Source organism: Citrus sinensis, chromosome 3 (assembly GCF_022201045.2).
Source record: "Citrus sinensis cultivar Valencia sweet orange chromosome 3, DVS_A1.0, whole genome shotgun sequence".
In the NCBI taxonomy this organism is placed as follows: Eukaryota; Viridiplantae; Streptophyta; class Magnoliopsida; order Sapindales; family Rutaceae; genus Citrus; species Citrus sinensis.
In genome coordinates, this window is record NC_068558.1 from 3,850,050 (window position 1) to 3,873,292 (window position 23,243).

General features: G+C 35.7%; 4 protein-coding genes across 4 annotated transcripts; 3 read left to right on the forward strand and 1 right to left on the reverse strand.

The window, feature by feature from the left end:
• The first annotated feature begins 7,853 nt into the window (after positions 1-7,853).
• On the forward strand, positions 7,854-11,604 carry LOC102610686 (uncharacterized). The gene is made up of 5 exons (XM_006476868.3): positions 7,854-8,396; positions 9,606-9,642; positions 9,740-9,976; positions 10,086-10,133; positions 10,842-11,604. The coding sequence occupies exons 1-5, from the start codon at positions 8,095-8,097 to the stop codon at positions 11,331-11,333; spliced, it is 1,116 nt and encodes a 371-aa protein (XP_006476931.2). The 5' UTR covers positions 7,854-8,094; the 3' UTR covers positions 11,334-11,604.
• A 491-nt stretch (positions 11,605-12,095) lies between these two features.
• Positions 12,096-15,162, forward strand: LOC102610991 (autophagy-related protein 16). The gene is made up of 5 exons (XM_006476869.4): positions 12,096-12,264; positions 12,467-12,593; positions 12,729-12,910; positions 12,997-13,192; positions 13,923-15,162. Coding segments are annotated over exons 1-5 (1,533 nt in total). The 5' UTR covers positions 12,096-12,262; the 3' UTR covers positions 14,949-15,162.
• A 2,336-nt stretch (positions 15,163-17,498) lies between these two features.
• LOC102611288 (vignain) lies at positions 17,499-18,874 on the forward strand. The gene is made up of 4 exons (NM_001320061.1): positions 17,499-17,940; positions 18,038-18,273; positions 18,376-18,516; positions 18,611-18,874. The coding sequence occupies exons 1-4, from the start codon at positions 17,499-17,501 to the stop codon at positions 18,872-18,874; spliced, it is 1,083 nt and encodes a 360-aa protein (NP_001306990.1).
• A 1,653-nt stretch (positions 18,875-20,527) lies between these two features.
• LOC102611573 (peptide methionine sulfoxide reductase-like) lies at positions 20,528-21,459 on the reverse strand. Its single transcript, XM_006476871.3, has one exon. It carries the CDS (start codon positions 21,300-21,302, stop codon positions 20,715-20,717), a length of 588 nt encoding a protein of 195 aa, XP_006476934.2. The 5' UTR covers positions 21,303-21,459; the 3' UTR covers positions 20,528-20,714.
• Between the last annotated feature and the right edge of the window lie 1,784 nt (positions 21,460-23,243).

Here is a 23,243-nt window from a genome sequence, read left to right on the forward strand (position 1 = left end):
ACCGTCATAATATATAAACCCAATGATAACTAAGCACCAACCGTGTTGTGCTCAATTTGGATGTCTTTAATCTTTTAATAGAATAGAATTAGTTTTGGCTGTGCAACTGTCACGCTATCACAGTACTGTCATTTAACAGGCGTTACTTAATTTAATTATTCAGTAATCAAACTACTTGACTAGTTTGTGACTTAAACATTGTTAAGAAATAAACATAATTCATCTGAAGATGAAGCATCGAGATACGCAGCTGCCCCTAAGGCCTTTAATAAATTTGAATGATATCTCCTCCTCGTTCTTCAAGATCCAAGGATTAAGAATAATAAAATTGGTAGTATTTTATGTTAAAAAGTTCCATGAATAGACTTTTTTTAAGTAGAAGTTCACTAAGAAGTGGTTTTATATCTTTTAAATTTCTTTTTGGTAGCCTGCACTCGCTCATATTTTTCTCTTTTCGACATCATTTTTTTCTATCAATATATAATTGACAGACAGTTTGATTGGAAAAGGCCAAAAAGACACAAAAATTGTAAAATAGGTTGAAAGGGAACCAATGTCTTGGGCAAATAAACTAATTAGGTGAAGAAAAAAATTATTAAGAAAAAATGTAAAAAGTTAAATTCATTGAACAATTCCACCAAAATAAACTATTTCTACTCTTTTGCTATATATGGGACATGATGTGCTGATTGATTAACCACCCAAAACAATGAAACGTGTTGCTAAGTTTATAAATCAATTAATACATCAATTAGTGTTAGTGAATCATTCAAAGTCCATTTGGTATCTGATGCTTTTTATTATTTTCTTTCTGGAATACTTAATTAAGAACCTAAAGTAATAAAAATTATATTTTTGTCAAATAAATAGTTGCATAAATTTGTTTTAATACTATGTTTAATTAGTTAGAATACTTACTGATATGTTATTAGTCAATTTATTATTTGATAGAACGTAAGACTAGCCGGTACATCAATTTAGCAAATGCATGATTGAGAAGATATATTTTGATGCACAGAAAGGGCTCTATCAGCAATGAAGTACTCCAAATCTTCTTTCTATCGGGAGAAGTAGTTAAGTGCCTGAACACGTTACATTGGCTCTATCATCGGCAAGAAAAATAAATTGCCTCAACACATTACAACACTTGTGAGTTGAAGAAGCTATCTCGTAGACAATTCTCGCAATGGAGGCGGGACTTGGTAAATCGTGCTGATAAGCTCGAAGCCCCACCCCAAGTAAAAGACAGATTTACTAAGCTGAGTTTTTTAGACCACAGAATCGATGATCGTTAGATAAGATCGATATTCAATCCTTCAATATTTCACATAGAATTAGCCCATCTGATTATTAATACAGCCTCCGAGTCATTGTTCAATCGCAAGAATTGCTTCCTTACACAATCCTCATTATCAAGGTGACCACCATAAGAAATAGGGATCGTGAAAATTGATCTTTTGATTAATGTTGATGGAATTACAATCGAGGTTTATGGGTTATGGCCATTGTACCTGTTATGCATGAGAGTCCATTTCACTTCTTTGATCCCTCATAAATGTAATTTTTAGTTTTCCTAATATTTTTTCGCTTGAAAAAAAGAAGGATTATTTGGAAACCCATTGCCAAAGCTCATTTAAAAAAAAGAAAAAAAAAGAGGATTATTCAGAAATCAATTACGAAAGCTCATAAACGAAGATGAAATGAAAAGTGATTTCTTTATTCCTTTATTATCTAATCTCTACTTCACCCTCTATAGCGAGTGAACTGTGAGATAAGAAGGATATACACATTTAATTTTATTCGTGAATTCACCGACATCCCCCAGTACTAAGAGAATAATTATTAAATAACGTTGAAATGCTATCATATTTTCCATGATGTTAAAAATGTAACCATTATAAAGTATCTTCAATGATAAAGAGACCAAAGCGCCAAAGATACAAGGATGAAGTTTCGAATAGGAAACACTTTATATCTAAAGAGAAATAGTATAGGGTCAACTATCTTATAAAAATAAATATTTAAAAATTGACGTGGCATGAGTAGGTTTGGTTGTATAAAATTATCATGAATCCACATAATGAAAAAAATAATTATTATCACTTTTCAACTAATCTCTTCGTACCACATCAATTTGTACACATTAATTTTTATAAAACTGTTTGTTTGTGTACCATGGCATCATTGCTTGTAGCTGCTCAATTTTTTGTTGATAACCGTCATCCCAATTCCCAAGCAATTGACCTGTCCACAATTGGAAGCCACACGATTACAGAGTTCCACTCTTCGCTTGCTTTGTGGTCTCTGTACATATGATCAAGAACCAAAATTTCTTCGGCGGAGAGATCAAGGCTCGATATGAGTAGCAACACATGCTTTTTTCTCAAAACGTCGATATTAACCTGTTCGCATAAACAGAAGTCTAGCGTTTGACGGTGTTTCTAGCCAGAAAAATGCATGCAAAGGAATTTGGCCACAAACCCTGTTCTTAGTGAAACCATCAACAACTGGTTGAATATCATCCTTAGCATAAATCAACGCTCTCAGAACCTTCATGTTGTCCAGGTAAATTGTTTCGAGAAGGCGCACGAGATTGTGATATGCTTCTATTTGTCTATTCTCATCTGCATCCATGGTAAGGATCAGAGGGAAAAAAAAAGGCATTATTTGCTGAAAACTCTCGAAAAGGCTAGAGATCAAACCACCTAAATGTACATTCTTAAGGGCTCACCGATTTGTTGATAGCAAATAGCAATTAGCTTCTTGAAGTGCTCGAGTATACTGCTGACCTTATGAGCCAAGCTTGATAGTTCCCATGCCTCAGTGGTTGATGCACTGTATCTGAAATATTAGTGACAGATTTGCTATTTGACATTTAATCTTTATATTTGAATGGCGATTAATTTGTGTTCTTAGATGGCCTACGCATCTCTCAAGCCTGTGAGGCTTAAAGTCTGTGAATAGCAGGCCACAATGCTTCGAAAGGTCCAATATGCAGCTGCAGGGATATGAGCCATGGCTATGGACACCGCTTGTGCGTCAGTTGAAATATACTGAGAAGGTAGCTGCTTGAACTCAACAATGCACTTGGTTAAATCCAACATGACATTGATGAGATTGTTGAGTGCATCAAATTGGGGTTTTAAAGCGTTATAATGCTCTAAAACGTTTGACACTTGCTTAAGCACAGCCACAGACTTGGCAAGTGAGTTATTAGTACAGAGCTGAGCGCCAAGCCAAAATTCCCCATAATTCACAGCAAAAATGCTATTGTAGCTTGAAAGCCTAGAAAAACACCTATCCTAAATATCAGAAAAACACACCTATACCCGAATTCAATAGAAGCTCCCCTCAAATGAAATTGAGCTGGATCCGGTGAGCACCACTCAATTTGTACGAATCGGATCCTAGCAAAAATCCGGTGAGCACCATGCTCTATTAACTAATATGAACGGGAATATAGATGTTTATAAGTAATGTTGTTATTTTTCACTTTCAGCAGTCTCGCTGTCCAGATCGACTTGTTCCCATCAAATTATTATAATGGTCTTGGATTTTATTTCTTTATCAAATTCACTCTGCTCATTGAAGTAGCCAGTAGCCACGATGATCAACTTCTTATCGGTATTTAGCTTGCAAGCTAGATTGTCTCACATCTAAAGGTGTAGAACATCACACTTTTTCTCTTTCGCCCACCTAAGAAAGATTGTAGTTTGTAATTTGTACCTTCTCAAATTAAATATAATTTACGCAACTCTAGCTAAGGCTATAATTGATCCAAGTCCATTATTTATCACCCAAAAGTATTGCCATTTATGAAAAAAAAAAACGAAAGACTATTACTCCTCATTGATGATTATTAACCTGAGTTATCTGGTTCATTTTCATATAATATATCAAGTCCGTATACACAAAATTCACAGCCTTTCCCCTTTTATCATATGTGTTGCAGCAAATTGATTATTATTAGGCATACTAGGGACAGTCAAAATCGTAGGCGAAAGAAACTTCAGCATGCTTTAAGTGAATCCCGACATTCACATCTATTTGCTGATGCAAACCAAAAATTGATCCATCATAATCACTCCTCTCTGTAGCCAAGAAAAACTTCCCCTTAGATTTATCAATCCAAGCGTTCTCACCACTTGGAGGATAAGAATTACCCTTACCATTAAACTGAAATTCAATCTCCAGCAGAACTTTAACAAATCGATACTTTATCATATAGCACAACTCCCAATCTCCATTAATTAATGTCCTGAGCTCTGCTTCCATTTCGGATGGCATTTTCGTTTTAATTTTCTCCATTAACGCGTCCATGGCCAGGATGTGAAGTAGAGTATATGTAGTTCCCTGCATCAATCATCAGGCTGTTATATATTCATCCTCCGAATATCTAAACATCCATTCGGGAACATCTAAAATTTCCCCAATCAACTTCAAAATATATATATATATATATATATATATATATATATATAAATTGTCTACGCTGGGAGATAACGGTGTGGTTGGAAATTGCCCAGAAACAACAGCTGATGACCCAAAGCATAGTATTTGGCTATGGCAATCGGTGACGTTGGATGAAAAGAAATAAGAGAATAAATTAAAGAGTAATGATATAGCTACAAACTATTATACAAATTTATTTTGTATAAACTGATGTGGCGTTAATTCATTGGTTAAATTAAATATCTCTTGACTCACATGATTTTTTTTCTATTATTTTGTATTTTCATTCAACTAATAAATTAATGTCACATTAGTATATGCAAGATAAGTTTGTATAAGAGTTTGTGGTTGTATCATCACTCTAAATTAAAACTTAGCTGCCTCATAAGTGAAATTTTTAGGATTATGATTATGATTAATTTATTAACTATGAGTAATAACAATATTTTTTTAAACATAAATAAGTTTTAAAATTCTTCCATAAATCTTAGTAAATTTTATTCTATACAAACAACTATTTTCCTTTTAGACTATTTCTAATTAATATTAATCCTCACATTAATACAATACGATATATGTATATAACTTCTACTTATTATATGTCTTGATCTATCATTAATTGTTCGGTTTGTGTCACCTATGTTAGTTTCAGGTGTTGATTGTGTTTATTATTCATCGTTTACTAATATGAAAATCTTGGTACGTTGTTCAATTCTGATCCAAAATGTGTATCATCAAAAACCATGTAAGTGCTGCAGTGAGCGGTTCTTGGTCCTCTAAAGCAATTGTTGGTCATCTCGAAATCGCGGTTGCTTGATCTACGAAATATATTGATGTCTTCTACTGCCATCTATGAGTTTTTGCTGGCTGCCAAATAATCCTATCTTCGATAGAATGTTTTGTTTGACGAAATGAAAGGAAAAGAGAGAAGAAGAAAAGAACATAGGCCAGAGAGATAAAAGATAAGAGATGAATTTTATGCCAAACTAAATAATAAAATCAAGATTGATCTTTTTTTTTTTCTTCCTCATTTTCTCTCACTCTCTCTTTATTTTTCATTTCTCCTTTTTTCACTCCTCCTATTTTTTACAACCTGACATAAGTAATTTATATTAGGAAAAGAAATAAATAACTTTTAAATATAAAAAAAAATTCAATTCCTTCACGGTGGCTATTCTTATGTTATATTTGATGGCAATTATTTCCCCGGCCGTCGTTTCCATTCAACGACTTCAGTGCATTTAGCACTGCTATTAATCAAGTCCTACGTTGTAAATAATATAAAGATAAGGAAAAAAAATAAATAAAGTCTTATATTTTATTAAACGAGTATACTAGTTTTTCCATCGTACTACTTGAAATCGCTCTGTAATGTTATGAAATATAAGGAAAATATCAAGTCTTGTATTCGCTGGCTATGACCAAAAGAATCAAATATGGCAATTCTCTGTGTGCCATCAAAAGATTGAAATTGTGCTGCTTTCTCCCTTCATAGGCTTCCCGGGAAGAAGATGTCAATGATGGCCAGGCTCGGTGGAAAAGCGCCACGTAACAAGTGTATGCAAACGTTTCTTTTGAATTAATTGCTTTATTTATAATTTTTAATTACTTTAGTTGGAATTAAGGGATTAAGATTTTCTCTTAATATGAACTTTTTATGAATAGAAATTCATGGTGGTTAATAAATAAAAAAAGATATAGAAATTAAATCTTATCCGCATGCTGTTATAATATGACACATGAGATAAGATTATTAAAATTTTGGGATTCTAATTTGAAATTAAGACGGGTCTTGCCAATAATTTGATTACTCCGGTTTCAAAATTTTAAAGCAGAATTTCAATTTTGATATATATTGAAGCAAGCTCCCCGTCCGTCTACATTCTCGATGCATTGAGCTGGACTTCAAATCTTGACAGATATATTCGGCAACGACAAGGCAATATTCAAAACCTACATGTTCTCAATCATGCATTCGCCATATATTTTGCTTGATGATAAATACGTTATCTAATCAATTAATAAAATAACTCATCCTGAAGCGTGAAAACGAGTGAAAGTGTCGATAGGCCAAAGCTCCAAATATAAGCTAGAAATTTCACCAGGAGAGACATGTGATGAGTCTCGGTTTATCGAGGGAATTGTCTTGAACTTCACCAACATACTCCCTGTACACGAAGATTTGGAGTTTTGTTCGATCTTTTGATTCACCAAATACCAAATACCCCTTAATAAATTCGATTGCCAGTCTGTGTTTGTGTGCTCCAGACTCCACCATTTCACACTCGTTTTTCTGGAATCTTAATTTATTATGCAAGTTCCTATAAACCCCATATATTCTAAGACGCTCCCCACCAAACAAGAAACCAAATTAAAAATTTCAATTAAAGATGGTACGAGTTAAACCCAAATGGGAAACCCAGTTGTAAATATGAACGTTCTAAATTTTGTCGTACATACATACGAGATTTAAGGGTTCATGATTAAGGGACCCAAGTTTTTATTAACAATCAATTAGGGCCGTTGATTAGTACTTTTAAATATCAAGAGCATCGATAGCAGAATTAATACCACTGATGAAATTATGAAGTTTGATGTGGTTGATGACGGTAACGCCTTTCTTTGATGAGTCCCAACTCCCCGCGTGATCTGCAATCGGAGGAAATTTACAGGTCCGAATCCGACAATAGCTTTTGGGTGGGGGAATCGGGAAATGGTCCCCGCCGAAATTACAGAGCCACGTGTAACGAAATGGGCCAGCCTGGAAATTGGTGTTAAAAATAACAAGCTTTTGAAAAAAAAAAGACCGCCCGAGTTTTAATGATTGAACTGTATGCTTTGTTAATTCCTAAAATAATCCACTTCCCCATTTTATTATTATTGGTATAATGTAATGCTCTTCCGAAGATTCAATTCAGTTCTTAATGTTGAATAGAACTTGAATTGAAAATAAGAGATTGCAATTCATCTCTATTTGATTCTCTAATCAATACTAATTGCAATTAATATTGGCATTATTTCAATACAAGAGATTGGGTGGCAATAATTCAAGTCCCTTCCAAATAATTAAAAATCAGAGTGAAAATATCAACTGGAGGTACCAAATTTTAGGTTGTACGCTAATTAAATTGATCCTCAAACTAATTTCCATAAAGGGGATACCCCAACTAAAACATGTCAGTTGGAGAAATAAATAATAATAACATTGTCTGAACATTTGTTTGGGTATCTATTAGTAAGTATTCGGAAAAAAAAAAAAAAAAAAAAAAAAAAAGTAATTTTGTGGTGTTGGGCAATAATGAGCAGCCCCAAGATAAAATTTTAAAAAAAAATAATAAAAAACGACAGGACACTATTTGAACACGCGAGTGTGTGTGACCACGGTGTCATGCTCGTCTTCATGAGACAACTGGTAATACCCATCACTGGTCCAATAAATTAATCAACTTTTTTCCTCTCAGCTTTAACCATACGAGCGAGACTGCAAATGTCTAAACACCGAGATAAAAGATAACAATTTAAAAAAAAAAAAAACATCCTCTGAAAAAGAAGCACAAGAAGAAAGAGAATGTTCATCTTCGATTCTTCTCAATAGTTTTTGAAGCTCACTTTTAACAGTTAGTTAGAGAGAGAGAGAGAGGCATGGGTGGGGTGACTTCATCAATGGCAGCGAAGTTTGCGTTTTTCCCACCCAACCCACCGTCGTACAAGTTAATTACGGACGACGCCACTGGGCTTTTTCTCATGGACCCGTTCCCCCACCGCGAGAACGTCGACGTCTTGCGGTTGCCCACGCGACGCGGCAATGAGATCGCCGCCGTCTATGTTAGGTACCCCATGGCCACGACTACCGTCTTGTACTCTCATGGAAATGCAGCTGATATTGGGCAGATGTACGACCTCTTCATCGAATTGAGCATTCACTTGCGTGTCAATCTCATGGGGTACTTCCCTTCTTTCTCTTTGTTAAATTTTCGATTTTGTTTCCCTTCTTTTTTATTCGTATGAACATGCATAAGCAGAGTATAGCAGCATATGCCATATGGGTTGGTGATGTTAACCTGGTGCAAAATTTGATAAATTTATTTATTTATTTATAAATTAAAAAATTCAACTGGAACAAGGTTCAGTATATGTGCCTTGTGAGTTATTAACTGTATAGCTTAACCAACTAATTGAACAGTGGAGTTTAAGTTGCACCGTACCAGCATAGGGTAGATTAACTCTGGCCTCATAGAACTTGTTTTTGTTTCAGCTTCCAGTGTTTCAACTGTGATCAGTTACTGAGTTTGCAGATCTGTGTTCTAGCTGAAATGTCTGTGGATATCAAGGACGAGGTGACTGTAACTGTAGTTGGTTATTCATCAGAGAGGAGGTGATAAGTTTAACGCAGTGGAGACTGGAGATAGTGGGATTGATGTGTGAGATGAATAAATGGAGGTCGTGGTTAAATTTTTTGACTGTTATCAGGGCATTTAGGTTTTCAATTCAACTCCTTTGTTGGTGACTCCCATTGAGAAATTTTAGCAGTATTCTTAGAAAGTACCAACTGTTTCAGAAATTAAAAGGCTGGTAATTGAGATTAAGCAGATTTGTTAGGCGGTTCATTTTGTTTGATGTTGTAATCGATGTCTATCACAAAAATCTTTAGATTTCTATTGCTGATTCATCTGGAAGAGAACAGATCTCAAAAAACTGAAAAGCCAATTCCCTAACCAAGATGACCATCTTGAAAAAAGAGATGAAGTATCCGAAAGAGCCAGCCAGAATAGTTTGGTGGGCAAGTTGATGACTTTGCTTTAGGTTTTCAAATCTTGAAATTAACTAAGATACTAATTGCAGTAAACCTAGAGCCTTTGTAAATGATATTATTTGAAGGTAATTATGTAAATTTACATTTCTTTGTGGGCAGAACAGTAAGTATGTGCTAAAATAGACTTTTATTTGCCAGCTGATTGAATTTTTTCTTTATAAAGAAAGAGACAAATACTTTTGTTAGTTTTTTGCCGGTGTTGCTAGGCTAACCACCTTTTTGTGTTCTCCATGTTTTAGCTTTAAATGGCTAATAAATCTTTTTCTAGTGAGACAAGGTTGTGTAAATTTTATTTTGCTTTTGTTCTGTTATATTAAAGCACCTTTTTCAATCAATGCAGGTATGACTACTCCGGCTATGGACAGTCATCAGGAAAGGTAGATGCCTTGTGAGCTTTCTTCCTCTTATCATGTGATTGAAATAATTGCAACATAAAGCACTGTTGACGCTCATCTTATCTACTTATTTGTTCAGCCCAGTGAGCACAATACTTATGCAGATATCGAAGCTGCATATAAGTGTCTTGAAGAGAACTATGGTACTAAGCAGGAGGACATTATTCTTTATGGTCAATCTGTTGGAAGTGGGCCTACTTTGGATCTTGCAATCCGTTTGCCCCAACTAAGAGCTGTTGTTTTACATAGTCCTATACTTTCTGGGCTGAGAGTCATGTACCCTGTGAAGCGCACTTACTGGTTTGACATCTATAAGGTTAAATTTTTTGTTTCCTGATTGTTTTTACTGCCATTATTATTTTTGCTTAAGGATATGATTTTGTTTACCATGTCTTTGAGCTTGATTTTTCTTGAATTTTGTGCAGAACATTGATAAAATCCCATTGGTAAGATGCCCTGTACTTGTAATTCATGTAAGTGTTCACAACTCAATATCTTGCATCTGCCATACAAAAATGTTTCTAGTTATTTATATCTCTTGAATCCCCTTTCTGTCTCTAGCGTTCCATAGATGATTGAATGAATGCATTAACAAGCAATTATATCTTTCATGAACAGACCTTTTGGAGACAGTTGGACCCATTTATTCCACGCTCTTTGAAATAGTATGAGTGTGTGTAGTTTATGTTAGCATGGCATTCTTCGGAAAACCATGGCTTCTTGTATGATGGCAGTGAAATTTAAATATTAGGTCCAACTTTTCGAAATGAATGTTGAGAAAGATGTATGGTAAAGAAAAGCTTAAAAGAGTTTACAAAAATGATATCAAATAAAATTGAGACCAATCACAAAAAAGTAGTCGGGCATTTGACAAATATTCATATGGAGCAAATAATTAAGTTAGTTGGTTGGCCTTAATATGTAAACTGTTGAAGGGAGTTGAGTGATACTGGAGCGTGAATAAAGGCAGTAATGAACCCAATAACCCACCATACTGAAATTGATGTTTGATCATTAGCTTTTCTAGTTATCTAGCTGATGGTTTCTTGATAATTTCTGCATCTTTGAAATTTGTCACTTAATACCATTACAAAGAAAGCCCAATATTTGTTGTTTCTCTTGAGGTGTTTTGGCTACAGTGAAGAGGTTCTGGGAATTAATTGATGTGGCTTGTTGTTCAGGGTACTGCTGACGAGGTTGTTGATTGTTCTCATGGAAGGCAGCTTTGGGAACTTTGCCAAGAGAAATACGAACCCTTATGGCTCAAAGGAGGAAATCATTGTGATTTGGAACTCTTTCCGGAATACCTTAGGCATCTCAAGAAATTTATAACATCTGTTGAAAAATCACCTTCACGGAGGAGCAGTTCAAGGAGAAGCACAGACAGAATTGAACGTCCGAGACGGAGTACAGATTGTTTCGAGGCTCCGAGAAAGAGTACGGACCGTAGAGAAAGACCAAGGAAAAGCACAGACAGGCCTGAAAAACTGAGACTTCACGAATACAAGTTTAATAACATGGACAAGCTAGAAAAGTTCAAAACCTCTTTTGACCAGATGGAAAAGTCACGGAGAAGCGTGGATTATCATGAGAAGTCAAGGAAAAGTATTGATCAACAGCTAGAAAGAGCACGGAAGAGTGTTGACTGGTTGGATCGAATTCGAGTTGGCTAAACGCAACGACTCTTTTACAAAAATTTGACCAATTTGAGTTTCCTCTGCAGGAATTGGGACAAGGAGAGGGGGTAAAAAGATGGGGAAAGAAGATTGTTTGGGACAAAATTTTTAACTTAAAATGATTTCACAATGTTGTATCTTGGTATAATGACTATGTCATCATGGTTTGCAATTTGTAGAGTTTGATGTACTGGGATTGTTAATGAAGGTACCGCTAACCTCTTTCGTTTTCATAATTTGAAAGAAATTGAAGCTCATTACTGTTTTATTAGCTGCCCAGCAGTCAACGGCGATGCATTTTGTATTTATACTTAGGGAACACACACTCAACAACAACCACAATGGACCTACATAATTTGTGTGGTTGTTGTTAAGCGTGTATGTTACATTAATTGTAACGTAGCATTTGCCTTATACTTATACAGTAGATAATTTACCCTCGCAAGGCTGGCCCACGATCATCGACTCACAAGCGGCCCCACATCCCATAAATTTCATTTGATTCTTTTTCCTTTTTCTTTTATTGAACACCGACGGTATATTTGCCATATATATATGTGTGTGCGCATGTGGGTTTTTAGATTTTAACTAAATCTACCGTGAAACATTTAAATAAAATAAAATAAAATATTCAGAAACACTTTAGTAATGAATGGTCAGATTATTAATAAAAAAAGAAAATAAAACGAACTGTGTGTGAATCGAATTATATAATTTTAATAAAGAAAATAATAATAATATATTCTCATTTAAAATTTATCACATTGGTCCGCTAAAAGTTTATTTACAGGAATACCATTTGATCGTCAATCTCCGTCTAATCGACGAAGAGCACGACTTCTCGGAATGTTTCTTTCTCTCTTGAGGAAACCTAATTCAAAGCGACTCCTGAATCCTGAAACTAGCTACAATCAGATTCGATCGATATGTATGTCTGATATTGATGCTTCTTTTTGTTTACTTCTTCGTTTGTTCGCCGAGAAAGAAAAAGAAAAGAAAAGAAAAGAAAGCACGCATTCTCAGCTGTTTTAGTTTAACGCAGCTTGTAGTATTACTACTGTACGGATTGTATTAGGGTCAGTTATTCAGCAACGACGACGATTAGTTTTAAAAGTTAATTTTGATTTCAGGTCAAAAGAGGAAATTGCTAGGGAAGCTATAAAGCACGCTCTCAAGGCGTTACGGAAACGGCATTTAGTAGAAGAAGGCGCTCATGCTCCCGCCATTATTGCTCTTTCAAGGCCGATCATTTCTCAGGTCTCCTATAATAAAAATAACATTTTGCTTTTCTCTAATTTCAATTCAATTATTGCTTAATTATGGATCTTTATTTTTATCATTGAATTTTGTTAATCTAGTTGGTTAAGTGTGTTTATGTGTGTGTCACTGTAGGGATCCGAATGGAAGGAGAAAGCGGATAATCTGGAAACAGAGCTTCAGCAATGTTACAAAGCTCAATCTAGGTTATCAGAGCAGCTTGTGGTTGAAGTAGCTGAGTCTAGATCTTCTAAAGCTTTATTGCAAGAGAAAGAATCACTGATTACTTCACTACAGGAAGAATTGACGCAGATAAGGTTTTGTATTTTTACTTTCCATTATGTTTTTTGTATGTTTGATTGGTTGATGCTTGGGAGGTTAAATTAATTTTTAAGTATTCCAGGGATGAATGTTCTCAGTTGAAGACGGAATTGGAAGAAAAGATCAAGGCCTTGGAATTAGTTGTGAGCGAGAACCAGCAAATCAGAGCACAGCTAGAAGAGATGACTATGAAAGCTAAAAATGCTGAAGCTGAAAATAAAATGTTAGTTGATAGATGGATGTTGCAAAAGATGCAGGACGCTGAGCGGCTAAATGAGGTATTTGGTACTCTTGTATTTGTTGAACTGCGGACTTGGAATTTTGTAATGGCTCTGCTAAGGAGATTAGATACCTTAGATTTGGTGAGGAAAAATGTCATGTAATTGGTCTCTTAGCTGATATCTATAAGTTGCTTTAGTTTGGTGTATGGTTGGTCATATTTGTGCATAAAAGACCTAGACAATATGTAGCATGCATGCTATTTTCACTACCAAACTTGCGAGCAAGATTTATACTGAACAGTCTTGAGTTGGATGTTACAGAGGAGATGGCTGTCTTTACTAGTGGCTGTCGTCTTGGCCTCCTTTTTATTTTACTTGACATGATTCTGAGGCCATCTTCTTTAATTTAATGAATACAAGTTATTAGTAGCCAATAGAATTGCAAAGTAGTTTATGAATATTTGAGAAGCACAAAATATAGTTGGTGAAAAAATTCAAATGAGCAATAATGTCACTTAAAATGTTGATGCATCCTTTAGTGGCTGAATTTTGTACCTTGTTTTGAAAGTGATAGGATTTTCTATTAGCTTCTATCAGTCTTCATGTTAAATTTTGATGCCTATGAAAGAATTGCGAAAGCATTGCTGTTTTAGAATTGGAGTTCAGAGTTTAATGAGAGTGGATTTTTCCCATTTATTCTGAAAGTGTGTAGATTTAAATTCATTATTTCCTTTTTTTTCTTAATGTGTTTTTCTTAATTTAACATGAATTCCTGTCACTTCTTTAGGCAAATGCACTTTATGAAGATATGATTGATCGGCTCAAGGCCAGTGGGTTAGAGAAACTTGCTAAACAGCAGGTAGATGGTGTGGTTCGCCGAAGTGAAGAAGGTGCTGAGTTCTTTGCGGAGTCAACTGTTCCATCTACATGCAAACATAAGATCAATGCCCATGAAGGTGGCTGTGCATCCATATTGTTTGAATACAATTCTGCCAGATTGATTAGTGGTGGACAGGACAAGTCAATTAAATTGTGGGATACAAACACTGGGTCATTAAGCAGTACCCTCTATGGTTGCCTTGGCTCAGTTCTTGATCTTGCTATTACCCATGATAATAGATCTGTCATTGCTGCAAGTAGCTCAAACAACTTGTATGTTTGGGATGTCAACTCAGGGCGTGTCCGTCATACTCTCACAGGTCACACAGATAAAGTGTGTGCTGTAGATGTGAGCAAAATTTCAAGCCGGCATGTCGTAAGTGCAGCTTATGATCGTACTTTAAAAGTGTGGGATTTGCATAAAGGTTACTGTGTTAACACAATCATTTTTCACAGCAACTGTAATGCTCTTGCCTTCAGTATGGATGGACAGACCATATTTTCTGGTCATATTGATGGGAATCTGCGTTTGTGGGATATTCAAACAGGAAAGCTACTTAGTGAAGTTGCCGCACATTCACTTGCTGCAGTTACATCTATCTCTTTGTCGCGAAGTGGAAACATAATACTAACTAGCGGGCGAGACAACTTGCACAACTTATTTGATATACGGTCTTTAGAAGTTTGTGGCTCACTAAGAGCAACTGGAAACAGAGTGGCATCTAATTGGAGCCGATCCTGCATAAGTCCGGATGAGAGCTATGTTGCTGCTGGCTCAGCTGATGGATCTGTATATATCTGGTCAATATCTAAAGCTGATATAGTGAGAACGTTGAAGGAGCACACAGCTCCCGTGCTGAGTTGTTCATGGAGTGGGCTTGGAAAACCTCTGGCCTCTGCTGACAAGAATGGAGTTGTTTGTGTTTGGACGTGACAGATCTAACAATATACACACCCATGTAAATACAAATCTGGTTCCTAATTCATCTTCAGCGATCATCAAGTTGCTTGAACCGCAGAGATATTTATTGTATAAAACCAGATCATTACTCATTTAATTGTTCAATTATCTACCAAGAAAGATGGGTAGACTGGTTGGTTACTGGTTATTCTTTTACGGAATACAAGGGATTTATTTTGGTTCTTGATATGTGTGTCATCGCATTAGCTCTCACTTTGTCTTATGTTTAATGTTCGCATCGTATTGTATCTTTGGTATGAAATTAATCAAAGGGAAATTTACACCAATAGCCATATAAATTTTGGCTTTTTCCATCTTAACCCCCCAAACAAATTTCTATCAACATTAGCTATAAAAAAACCTTTGAGACCAAAATACCCCTCTCTCTCATCTCTCCCTCAACACTCTCTTTCACCCATATCTTCCAAACCGAACAAACTCCCATCATCGGCGGTAACATCAGCCCTCGTCGGCGGCGGCTTCATCCTTCATCGGCGTCCGATCTACCATCTACAGTCTTCAACAAAATCTAGATTAGCTATTTTATTTATTTTCATTAATGCATAGTGGTATGAGTTATTTTCTGAACTTGCTCGAGAGTTTCAGTGAACTACAAGTCGTGGGTGAATCTGGCGACAGGTGCCTGTCGCACCAAGTTTTGATGCGACAGGTTCCCTGTCACGTGAAGTTTCGTGCGACAGGCAGACTGTCGCCAGATTCACCCACGACTTACAGTTCACTGAAACTCTCGAGCAAGTTCAGAAAATAACTCATATCACTATGTGATGCCGATTAGTGTTAGATCTGGATAAATTATCATCGGATTTCACTTTTATCGTTGCCTTTTGTCGTCGCCGTTGGTTGATGATTCAAGAGTGAAAAGCTGCCTTTAGTTTGACAAAAGGGGAGAAAGAAAGTTGCTTTTGGTTTGTAAAGAAGGGTAATTTGGAGAGAAAAGCGTGTGTTTGGCTAATGTTAATAGAAAAAAATTGAGAGGATTAATTGTAAAAATAACAAAAATTTTATGGTTATTTTTGTAAATTTTTCAATTATAATGGCGGTGCTAGAACTGTATAAAAATGTTGAAAAGGTTGAGCCGGGGGTCGGGGCAGATTGGATTGGGTGAGGTCTAAAGATCTGCTAGTTGGGTCGGACAAAAGGCCCAAACCAAGAACAACTATGTCCATGTACATATGGTAGTAATAAATCATCCTCAATAAGAACATTTGCGAGTTCCGTGCTTTAGCCAGCTTGATATTTACCCAAATTAGCAAGTTGTACATTATCGGCAGTAATCGCACCAATTATTATTATTGCTGATTTGCTTCGAACAAGGAAACTACTAAATAAAATTTGATATCTCTGTCATCTTCTTCTCTTCATGTTAAATACGTTAGAGAAACGGAATGTGTAGGTAAGAAATAGGAAGCACAATCAATTACTTGCATAGTTGAGTTTCGGGCAAAAGCTGCCTGAACAAAACTTAGACGAATTATTAATAATTACCCGAAGAGGCTTGCAATGCATCAACGGCAATACCATCATTTTCGTGGGTTTGGTTCATGGCAGCTTCTAGCGGAGCAACACATGGCAATGGCCTCGCATACTCTGCTTACAGTGCAAGTAACAATCGCTTTAAGAGATTAATTATTAGATGTTGAAAATTTTTAGAAAAGAAAAAATGGGTGGGATTGGATCAATTTTCATGTGTGTTCTTACTTATAGTGATGAGTGCCCCACCTATTACGTTACATTATTTCTCCAAGCAACAACAACAATACATTGACCATTTAGTCAAATGTTTTGGACCAATATTGTTCCGTTTAATGTGATTTACATTACCACTCCATCCAAAATGATTTCTTTTTGGCTCAAAATCTGAACTTGAGATATCTATTGTTGTCACATAAATTCGAATTATTGACAGCAAATGGATCTGATTGAACCTTTCAATCTTCCAACCCGTTACAAGTTTAAAAAGCGCTTCCTGTTTCAGTTACAAGCACTTTTGTCCCATTCGCATAATGATCGTGGTTCATAGCCTCCATGGACGTAACCATGCTCGTCACTTGTCACCCTTCCTTTGCTTTTCCGGTTACACATATGCATACGTAATAACGTGTGTGGCATGCAAAAAATCATACCTTTTTCCCACAAGTTTTCTATGTTAAGACCTAACTGATTCACAAAAACTGCTTCTGAGCTTTTCAGCTTTTCCATAGAAGTAACCCAATAACTGACTTGCATGATAGGGAATCGCTTGGAAATGTGAAACCAATCAATTCAGGTTATTCTCCATTAAATTTATCTACATTGTTAGACATTGTTTATGCCCATAAGGAACCTCTAACTTCTTCATTTATAATCCCTTGTTTTATTCTCCACTCTCATCATCATCTCTTATCTTTCTCTTCATTTTTTCGCTCTATATAAAGCAGTCCTCAAGGTTCTCCTAGTTCCCAATATCTTGAGTTGAATCATACTCGTAAGTACCACTTGAAAAAGAAAAAAAAAGGTTAAAAAATGAAGAGGGTTTATTTATTAGCTGCCTTTTTGCTAGCTTTGGTTCTGGGAATCGTTGAGGGTTTCGATTTCCATGAGAAGGAGTTGGAATCCGAGGAAGGTCTGTGGGATTTATACGAGAGGTGGAGGAGTCATCATACGGTTTCAAGGAGTCTTGATGAGAAGCATAAGCGCTTCAATGTGTTCAAGCAAAATGTTATGCATGTTCACCAAACTAACAAGATGGACAAGCCTTACAAGTTGAAGCTGAACAAGTTTGCGGACATGACAAATCATGAATTTGCAAGCACATACGCTGGATCAAAGATTAAGCATCACAGGATGTTCCAAGGGACGCGTGGAAACGGGACCTTCATGTATGGGAAGGTAACGAGTATCCCATCATCAGTCGATTGGAGGAAGAAAGGGTCTGTCACCGCTGTCAAGGATCAAGGCCAATGCGGTAAGCATTGGCTTTCACTATGCTGGTTTACTAATAATGTGACATTTCCTCTTATGGCTAAACGTTTAATTCTATTTCGTTCTTTGCTGTGGGATAGGTAGCTGCTGGGCTTTTTCAACAATTGCAGCAGTAGAGGGCATTAATCACATTATGACAAATAAGCTCGTTTCTTTGTCTGAGCAAGAGTTAGTTGATTGTGACACTGATCAAAACCAAGGATGTAATGGAGGGCTAATGGAATTGGCATTTGAGTTCATCAAGAAAAAGGGTGGCGTAACAACAGAGGCTAAGTACCCTTACCAAGCTAATGATGGAACATGTGACGTTTCAAAGGTATGATAACTATTGTGCAGCATTTTCTTCAATTTGAATTGAACATGAACTATCTGTTACTTGTGATAGTGAAATAATGAGAATTTCCCATCAATTTTGCAGGAAAGTTCCCCAGCAGTGTCAATTGACGGACATGAAAATGTACCTGCTAATCACGAGGATGCTCTGCTTAAGGCAGTTGCAAAACAGCCTGTGTCAGTAGCCATAGATGCCGGCAGTTCAGATTTCCAGTTCTATTCAGAGGTAAAAAATCAGATTGAAAGCAACCTAAATAACTAGGAAAGCAAACTGTTTGATAAAAATCATTCAACAGTGAATTGATTGAATGTTATTGCAGGGTGTATTTACTGGAGAATGTGGCACAGAGCTGAATCATGGAGTTGCAGCTGTGGGCTACGGTACAACACTCGATGGAACCAAGTATTGGATAGTGAGGAACTCATGGGGACCTGAATGGGGAGAGAAGGGTTACATCAGAATGCAGCGCGGCATCTCAGACAAAAAGGGACTCTGTGGTATTGCAATGGAAGCTTCATATCCCATCAAGAAATCTGCAACAAACCCAACAGGACCTTCAGATTATCCTAAGGATGAGCTCTAGACACGGTTCACTATTGTCTTTGGCTTTTCTCTGCATTTCAAGCTCAGCGGTTATCTCTTCTGTGTTAAAGTTGCATGTAATATGCCCTTGTGATTCATGATTGAATAATGTTTCGATTTATGCAAATAAAGCCAACATTTTACAGAAGTAAGTGCTTACATTTTTCAGACAGGGTCTTGTACTTGAAGACTGTATGACATGCTCTGTCAAATCTCTTTGAAGGAAGAATTTCTTATATTTACGACTACAAAAAAGTTCGATACAGATCCCAAGATCCGAGTCCCTACTATTTTACAACTTAATTATAACTATCGCGTCAAATAATTATTAATATTTAACATGATGCAGCAATTATAATGACTTGCCAAATCAATTAAGACCTAAATGCTGAGATCCCTAATATGATGATTTGATGGATGTTACACGGTTTAAAATGAAAAAAAAAAATTGGATAAAATTTGTGAATCTTTATCATAAAATCCCAACTACAATTGCTAAGACTGATTCTAATATTACTTAGTAAACTTTGGGAGCTAACAATTTGATTAATAAATGTGCTTATGTTTTGTAAGAGGAGATATTGGACCCCATCTTCTACATTATGAAACCCCTTACTGAGTATCTGCTATTAAAATTCTAAAACCTACTCTAATTCCACTAACCACGAAGATCCAGATTTCATGTTTGACAAGAAATGAATTTGCAAAGCACATGTGCTGATCAAATATTAAGCATCACAGGATGTTCCAAGGGCACATGGAAACGAGAACCTCCTGCACTCCATTGATTGAAGGAAAAAATGGTCAGTCGCCACTGTCAAGGGCCAACGCCACTGTGGTAAGGATCATTCTCCACTTTGCTTGCTGCTGAAATAATTGATCTTAACAAAAAGCGACAGATAATTTACTTGGTAGCTTAAATTTTTAACTCTGGTACAGTTGGTCGCTGGGCATTTTCAACAATTTTAGAGCTGAGAGTATTAATCACACTAAGAAGAATGGGCTTATATCTTTATCTGAGCAAGAATTGGTTGATTGTGACAACGAGCGAAACCAAGGATGTAAGGAGGGCTAGTGGAACCACAATTTGAGTTTATTAAGAAAAAAGGTGGAATAACAACAGAATGTGATGCTCTGCTTACAGAAGAAGCAAACCAACCTGTATCCATAGTCATTGACACTGGGATTTCAATTTCCAGTTTTATACCTGATTGAGTTTAGTATAATGACCCACCAAGTTGCCTGACAAAGAGAACAGAAACTAAAAACTAATTGAAGAACTAATAGATTATCACTCCATTGGGTTAAATTTTTTTTCCGGGGTGTGTTTGCTGGACACTGAGACACAGAGCTGAATCATGATGATGCAGTTGTGGGCTATGGAACAACACTTTTCAAAACCAAGTACAGGATATTAAAGAATTCATGGGGAGCCAAACTGGGAGAGAAAGGTTACACAAGAAAGAGGGACCGTGTGGAATTGCTACGGAGGCTTGGTGGCCCATCAAAAAATTCCTCGTCAAGCCCTGCACGACCTTCAGATTCTCTCACTCACTCTAAACAACGTTCACTATTAGCCTTAGCTTTGCTATGCATCTCAGCCGACTAATGCTTTGATAAGACGAACAGTTACAATCAACTACTGCAAAGTCAGTCTTGCAAACAAACAATCCATAACCAGGAATTCAAGAAGTGCAGCAACGCCAAGGCAGTTTTTACAGAAAGCAACGCACAGTTTATATGGTAATTAATCAAAGCAAGCTTAACAAGAGTTCGCTTTTCGTTATTAAGAAACGTAGATATGATAATAAACAAGGTTCAAGCTATAAAAAGGTCAAACGTCAACCGTAGCATCTGATGGGCTCATCGCAGCCCTTTTCAGCAGACTGCTTGGAGCCTCTGCCACCACCCTTTTCAAGATACTGCTGATGGTACTCCTCGGCTCTGTAAAATCTCTTCGCAGGAAGAATCTCTGTTACAATCTTCCTCTGATCCTTCATCTCCAACTGCTTTGCTTCCATTGACTCTCGGGCTAAACGAGCCTGTGTCTCATTGTAATAGTATATCCCTGATCTGTACTGTGTCCCCACATCAGCTCCCTGGCGATTGAGCGTGGTGGGGTCATGGCGGCCCCAGAAAACGGAGAGCAGATTGGTGTAGGGGCAAACTTGCGGGTCAAACTGGACCCGAACAACCTCCACGTGATTGGTGGTTCCGGAGCAAACGAGTCTGTAGTTGGGATCAGGGACGTTGCCTTGTGAATACCCCACTTCAGTCTTGGATACGCCCACCACACGCTGAAACGCCAGCTCCACTCCCCAGAAGCACCCGGCTCCGAATTGGGCGAACTCGTGACCCGGATTGTCCGGTCGGTCCAGATCCGGACCCACAGCTGGATTCGTCGTGTTGTTATCTCCGGTGCCGGCCATTTCCCCAATTCCCGCAACTGCAGGCTCCTCTAACTAACTGGCGCTGAAAAAGTAAACGGCTGTAGCTAGTGCCAGCGTCCAAAAGGGTAGATAGTTGTATGAGTTTATCAATCATTCATTATATTAACCGTCAACCGGTGAATGTAGCGACGATCGTGGCCACATACAAACGTCTTAATTGATTGTCTAATCCTAACAAGCGGTGGCAATGCTATTAGCAAACCGTAAAAATTTAAAGGAAAAATATCCACCGTTCATTTGTTTTTTACATATTTTTTAAAAATATATAATTTTTTTATTTTTTAGTTGGAATTCACCTAAAGTTATATTTTTTTTTTCACTTTTTTATTTCCGTTAAGAAAACTAATGAAAATTTTAAAAAATAACTATTTTACCCCCAAAACGAAAAATTATAATTTTATCTTAAAAAATACAAAAAATAATAAGATTTAATGATGAATATCATTATTGGTACTTTAATGAAGTATAAAAAAATCTTAACTACTAAAGATTATAACTCAATTAATAATAAAACTCTACTTATCTTAAATTCAATTGATGGTTTGCGAGATTGGGCTATTTTTAATACTACTGTTATAATTTAGCATTCTAATTATAAACATATTTAAAAAAAAAAACCTGCATTTGATGGTTGTGGAATTAATTTATTTATTGATCGATGGGGAAAATAATTAGATTTAATTTAATTATTTTTAGTAATTTTTAAGGTGAAATTATAATTTTCGTTTTGGGGGTAAAATGGTCATTTTTTAAAGTTTCTATTAGTTTTCTTAACGGATTTCAAACGGAAGTGGAAAAGTGAAACAAAATGTAACTTTTGGTGGATTCTAGCCAAAAAATAAGGAATTGTGTATTTTGAAAAAAGTATTAAAAACAGGTGGACGGTGGATATTTTTCCAAATTTAAATTATCAAATTCGTCCATAATATGAAACGCTTTGGATTTCGACAGTTACCAAAATGATCAATAATGCGTGATAAATTTTTTACGGATTTTATCATTTAAAATCATAAATATTAAAAATATTTTTTTAATAATATGAAAAATTAAATTATATAATTTAAACTATAAATTTATAGTAACAACTTAAAATAATCTACATACAATAATCAATTTTTAGATTTTATAAATATAAATAAAAAAAATTAAATTTTCAACATTAAGACAAATACACAAAATATATTAATTTAAAACAAAATATTTTTATTGTAAGCAAAGCATCATTGTTAATATCAATGCCTTACTCTGTCTTTTGATCAATATACAAATATTATTAGTAGAATTAACAATTAAGTTTTGTACAATTATTACTAACAATTAATTAAACAAATAAAAGTTTAACTTTAGTAATCAATCATTAGGTTTAAGCCATTAAAGAAAAACAAACAGAATCAATCAATTAAAACAAAATATCAGTAATATTAAACTTAAAAATTATAATTTTTTTAGTTATTAAAAGATTACACACACACACACACACTCTCTCTCTCTCTCTCTCTCTCTCTATAGACTATATATATATACTCTTTTTTTTTTTTACGGACACGTTTTTAATTCATGAAATTTAATAGAATCAATTTTTAATGTCATCACGACTTAACAACTCTTCTACATTTAAAAAATGAGAGTGTCTGCACTTGAGAATATATATATAGAGTTGTGTCTGCACAACTCGACTTAACAACTATATATATATTGGTGAGATATGTTAAGTTTAGGAATTAAGAACTTTAACTTACACTTACATATATTTATAATTAAAATTTTAATGTAATTTTTATTATTAAAATTAAAAGATATAAATAATTTAAATAAAGATTGCATCTTGGCGGATATCTGCCCTGGTATTCGATAGATTTTTTTCCTCGATACTAAACCTAATTGCAACACACAAAGGGTTTTTGTTTGAAATACCAAATT

What these genes read in the sequence shown, in the direction of transcription:
- LOC102610686 (XM_006476868.3), top strand. Translation starts at nt 8,095, where the DNA reads ATGGGTGGGGTGACTTCATCAATGGCAGCGAAGTTTGCGTTTTTCCCA. An exon ending in ATGGACAGTCATCAGGAAAG is followed by an intron (nt 9,643 to 9,739) that starts GTAGATGCCTTG and finishes TTATTTGTTCAG; the next exon opens with CCCAGTGAGCACAATACTTA. An exon ending in ACTGGTTTGACATCTATAAG is followed by an intron (nt 9,977 to 10,085) that starts GTTAAATTTTTT and finishes AATTTTGTGCAG; the next exon opens with AACATTGATAAAATCCCATT.
- LOC102611573 (XM_006476871.3), bottom strand. Translation starts at nt 21,302, where the DNA reads ATGGCCGGCACCGGAGATAACAACACGACGAATCCAGCTGTGGGTCCG.
- LOC102610991 (XM_006476869.4), top strand. An exon ending in GAAGAATTGACGCAGATAAG is followed by an intron (nt 12,911 to 12,996) that starts GTTTTGTATTTT and finishes TAAGTATTCCAG; the next exon opens with GGATGAATGTTCTCAGTTGA. An exon ending in ACGCTGAGCGGCTAAATGAG is followed by an intron (nt 13,193 to 13,922) that starts GTATTTGGTACT and finishes TCACTTCTTTAG; the next exon opens with GCAAATGCACTTTATGAAGA.
- LOC102611288 (NM_001320061.1), top strand. Translation starts at nt 17,499, where the DNA reads ATGAAGAGGGTTTATTTATTAGCTGCCTTTTTGCTAGCTTTGGTTCTG. An exon ending in CAAGGATCAAGGCCAATGCG is followed by an intron (nt 17,941 to 18,037) that starts GTAAGCATTGGC and finishes GCTGTGGGATAG; the next exon opens with GTAGCTGCTGGGCTTTTTCA. An exon ending in GAACATGTGACGTTTCAAAG is followed by an intron (nt 18,274 to 18,375) that starts GTATGATAACTA and finishes TCAATTTTGCAG; the next exon opens with GAAAGTTCCCCAGCAGTGTC.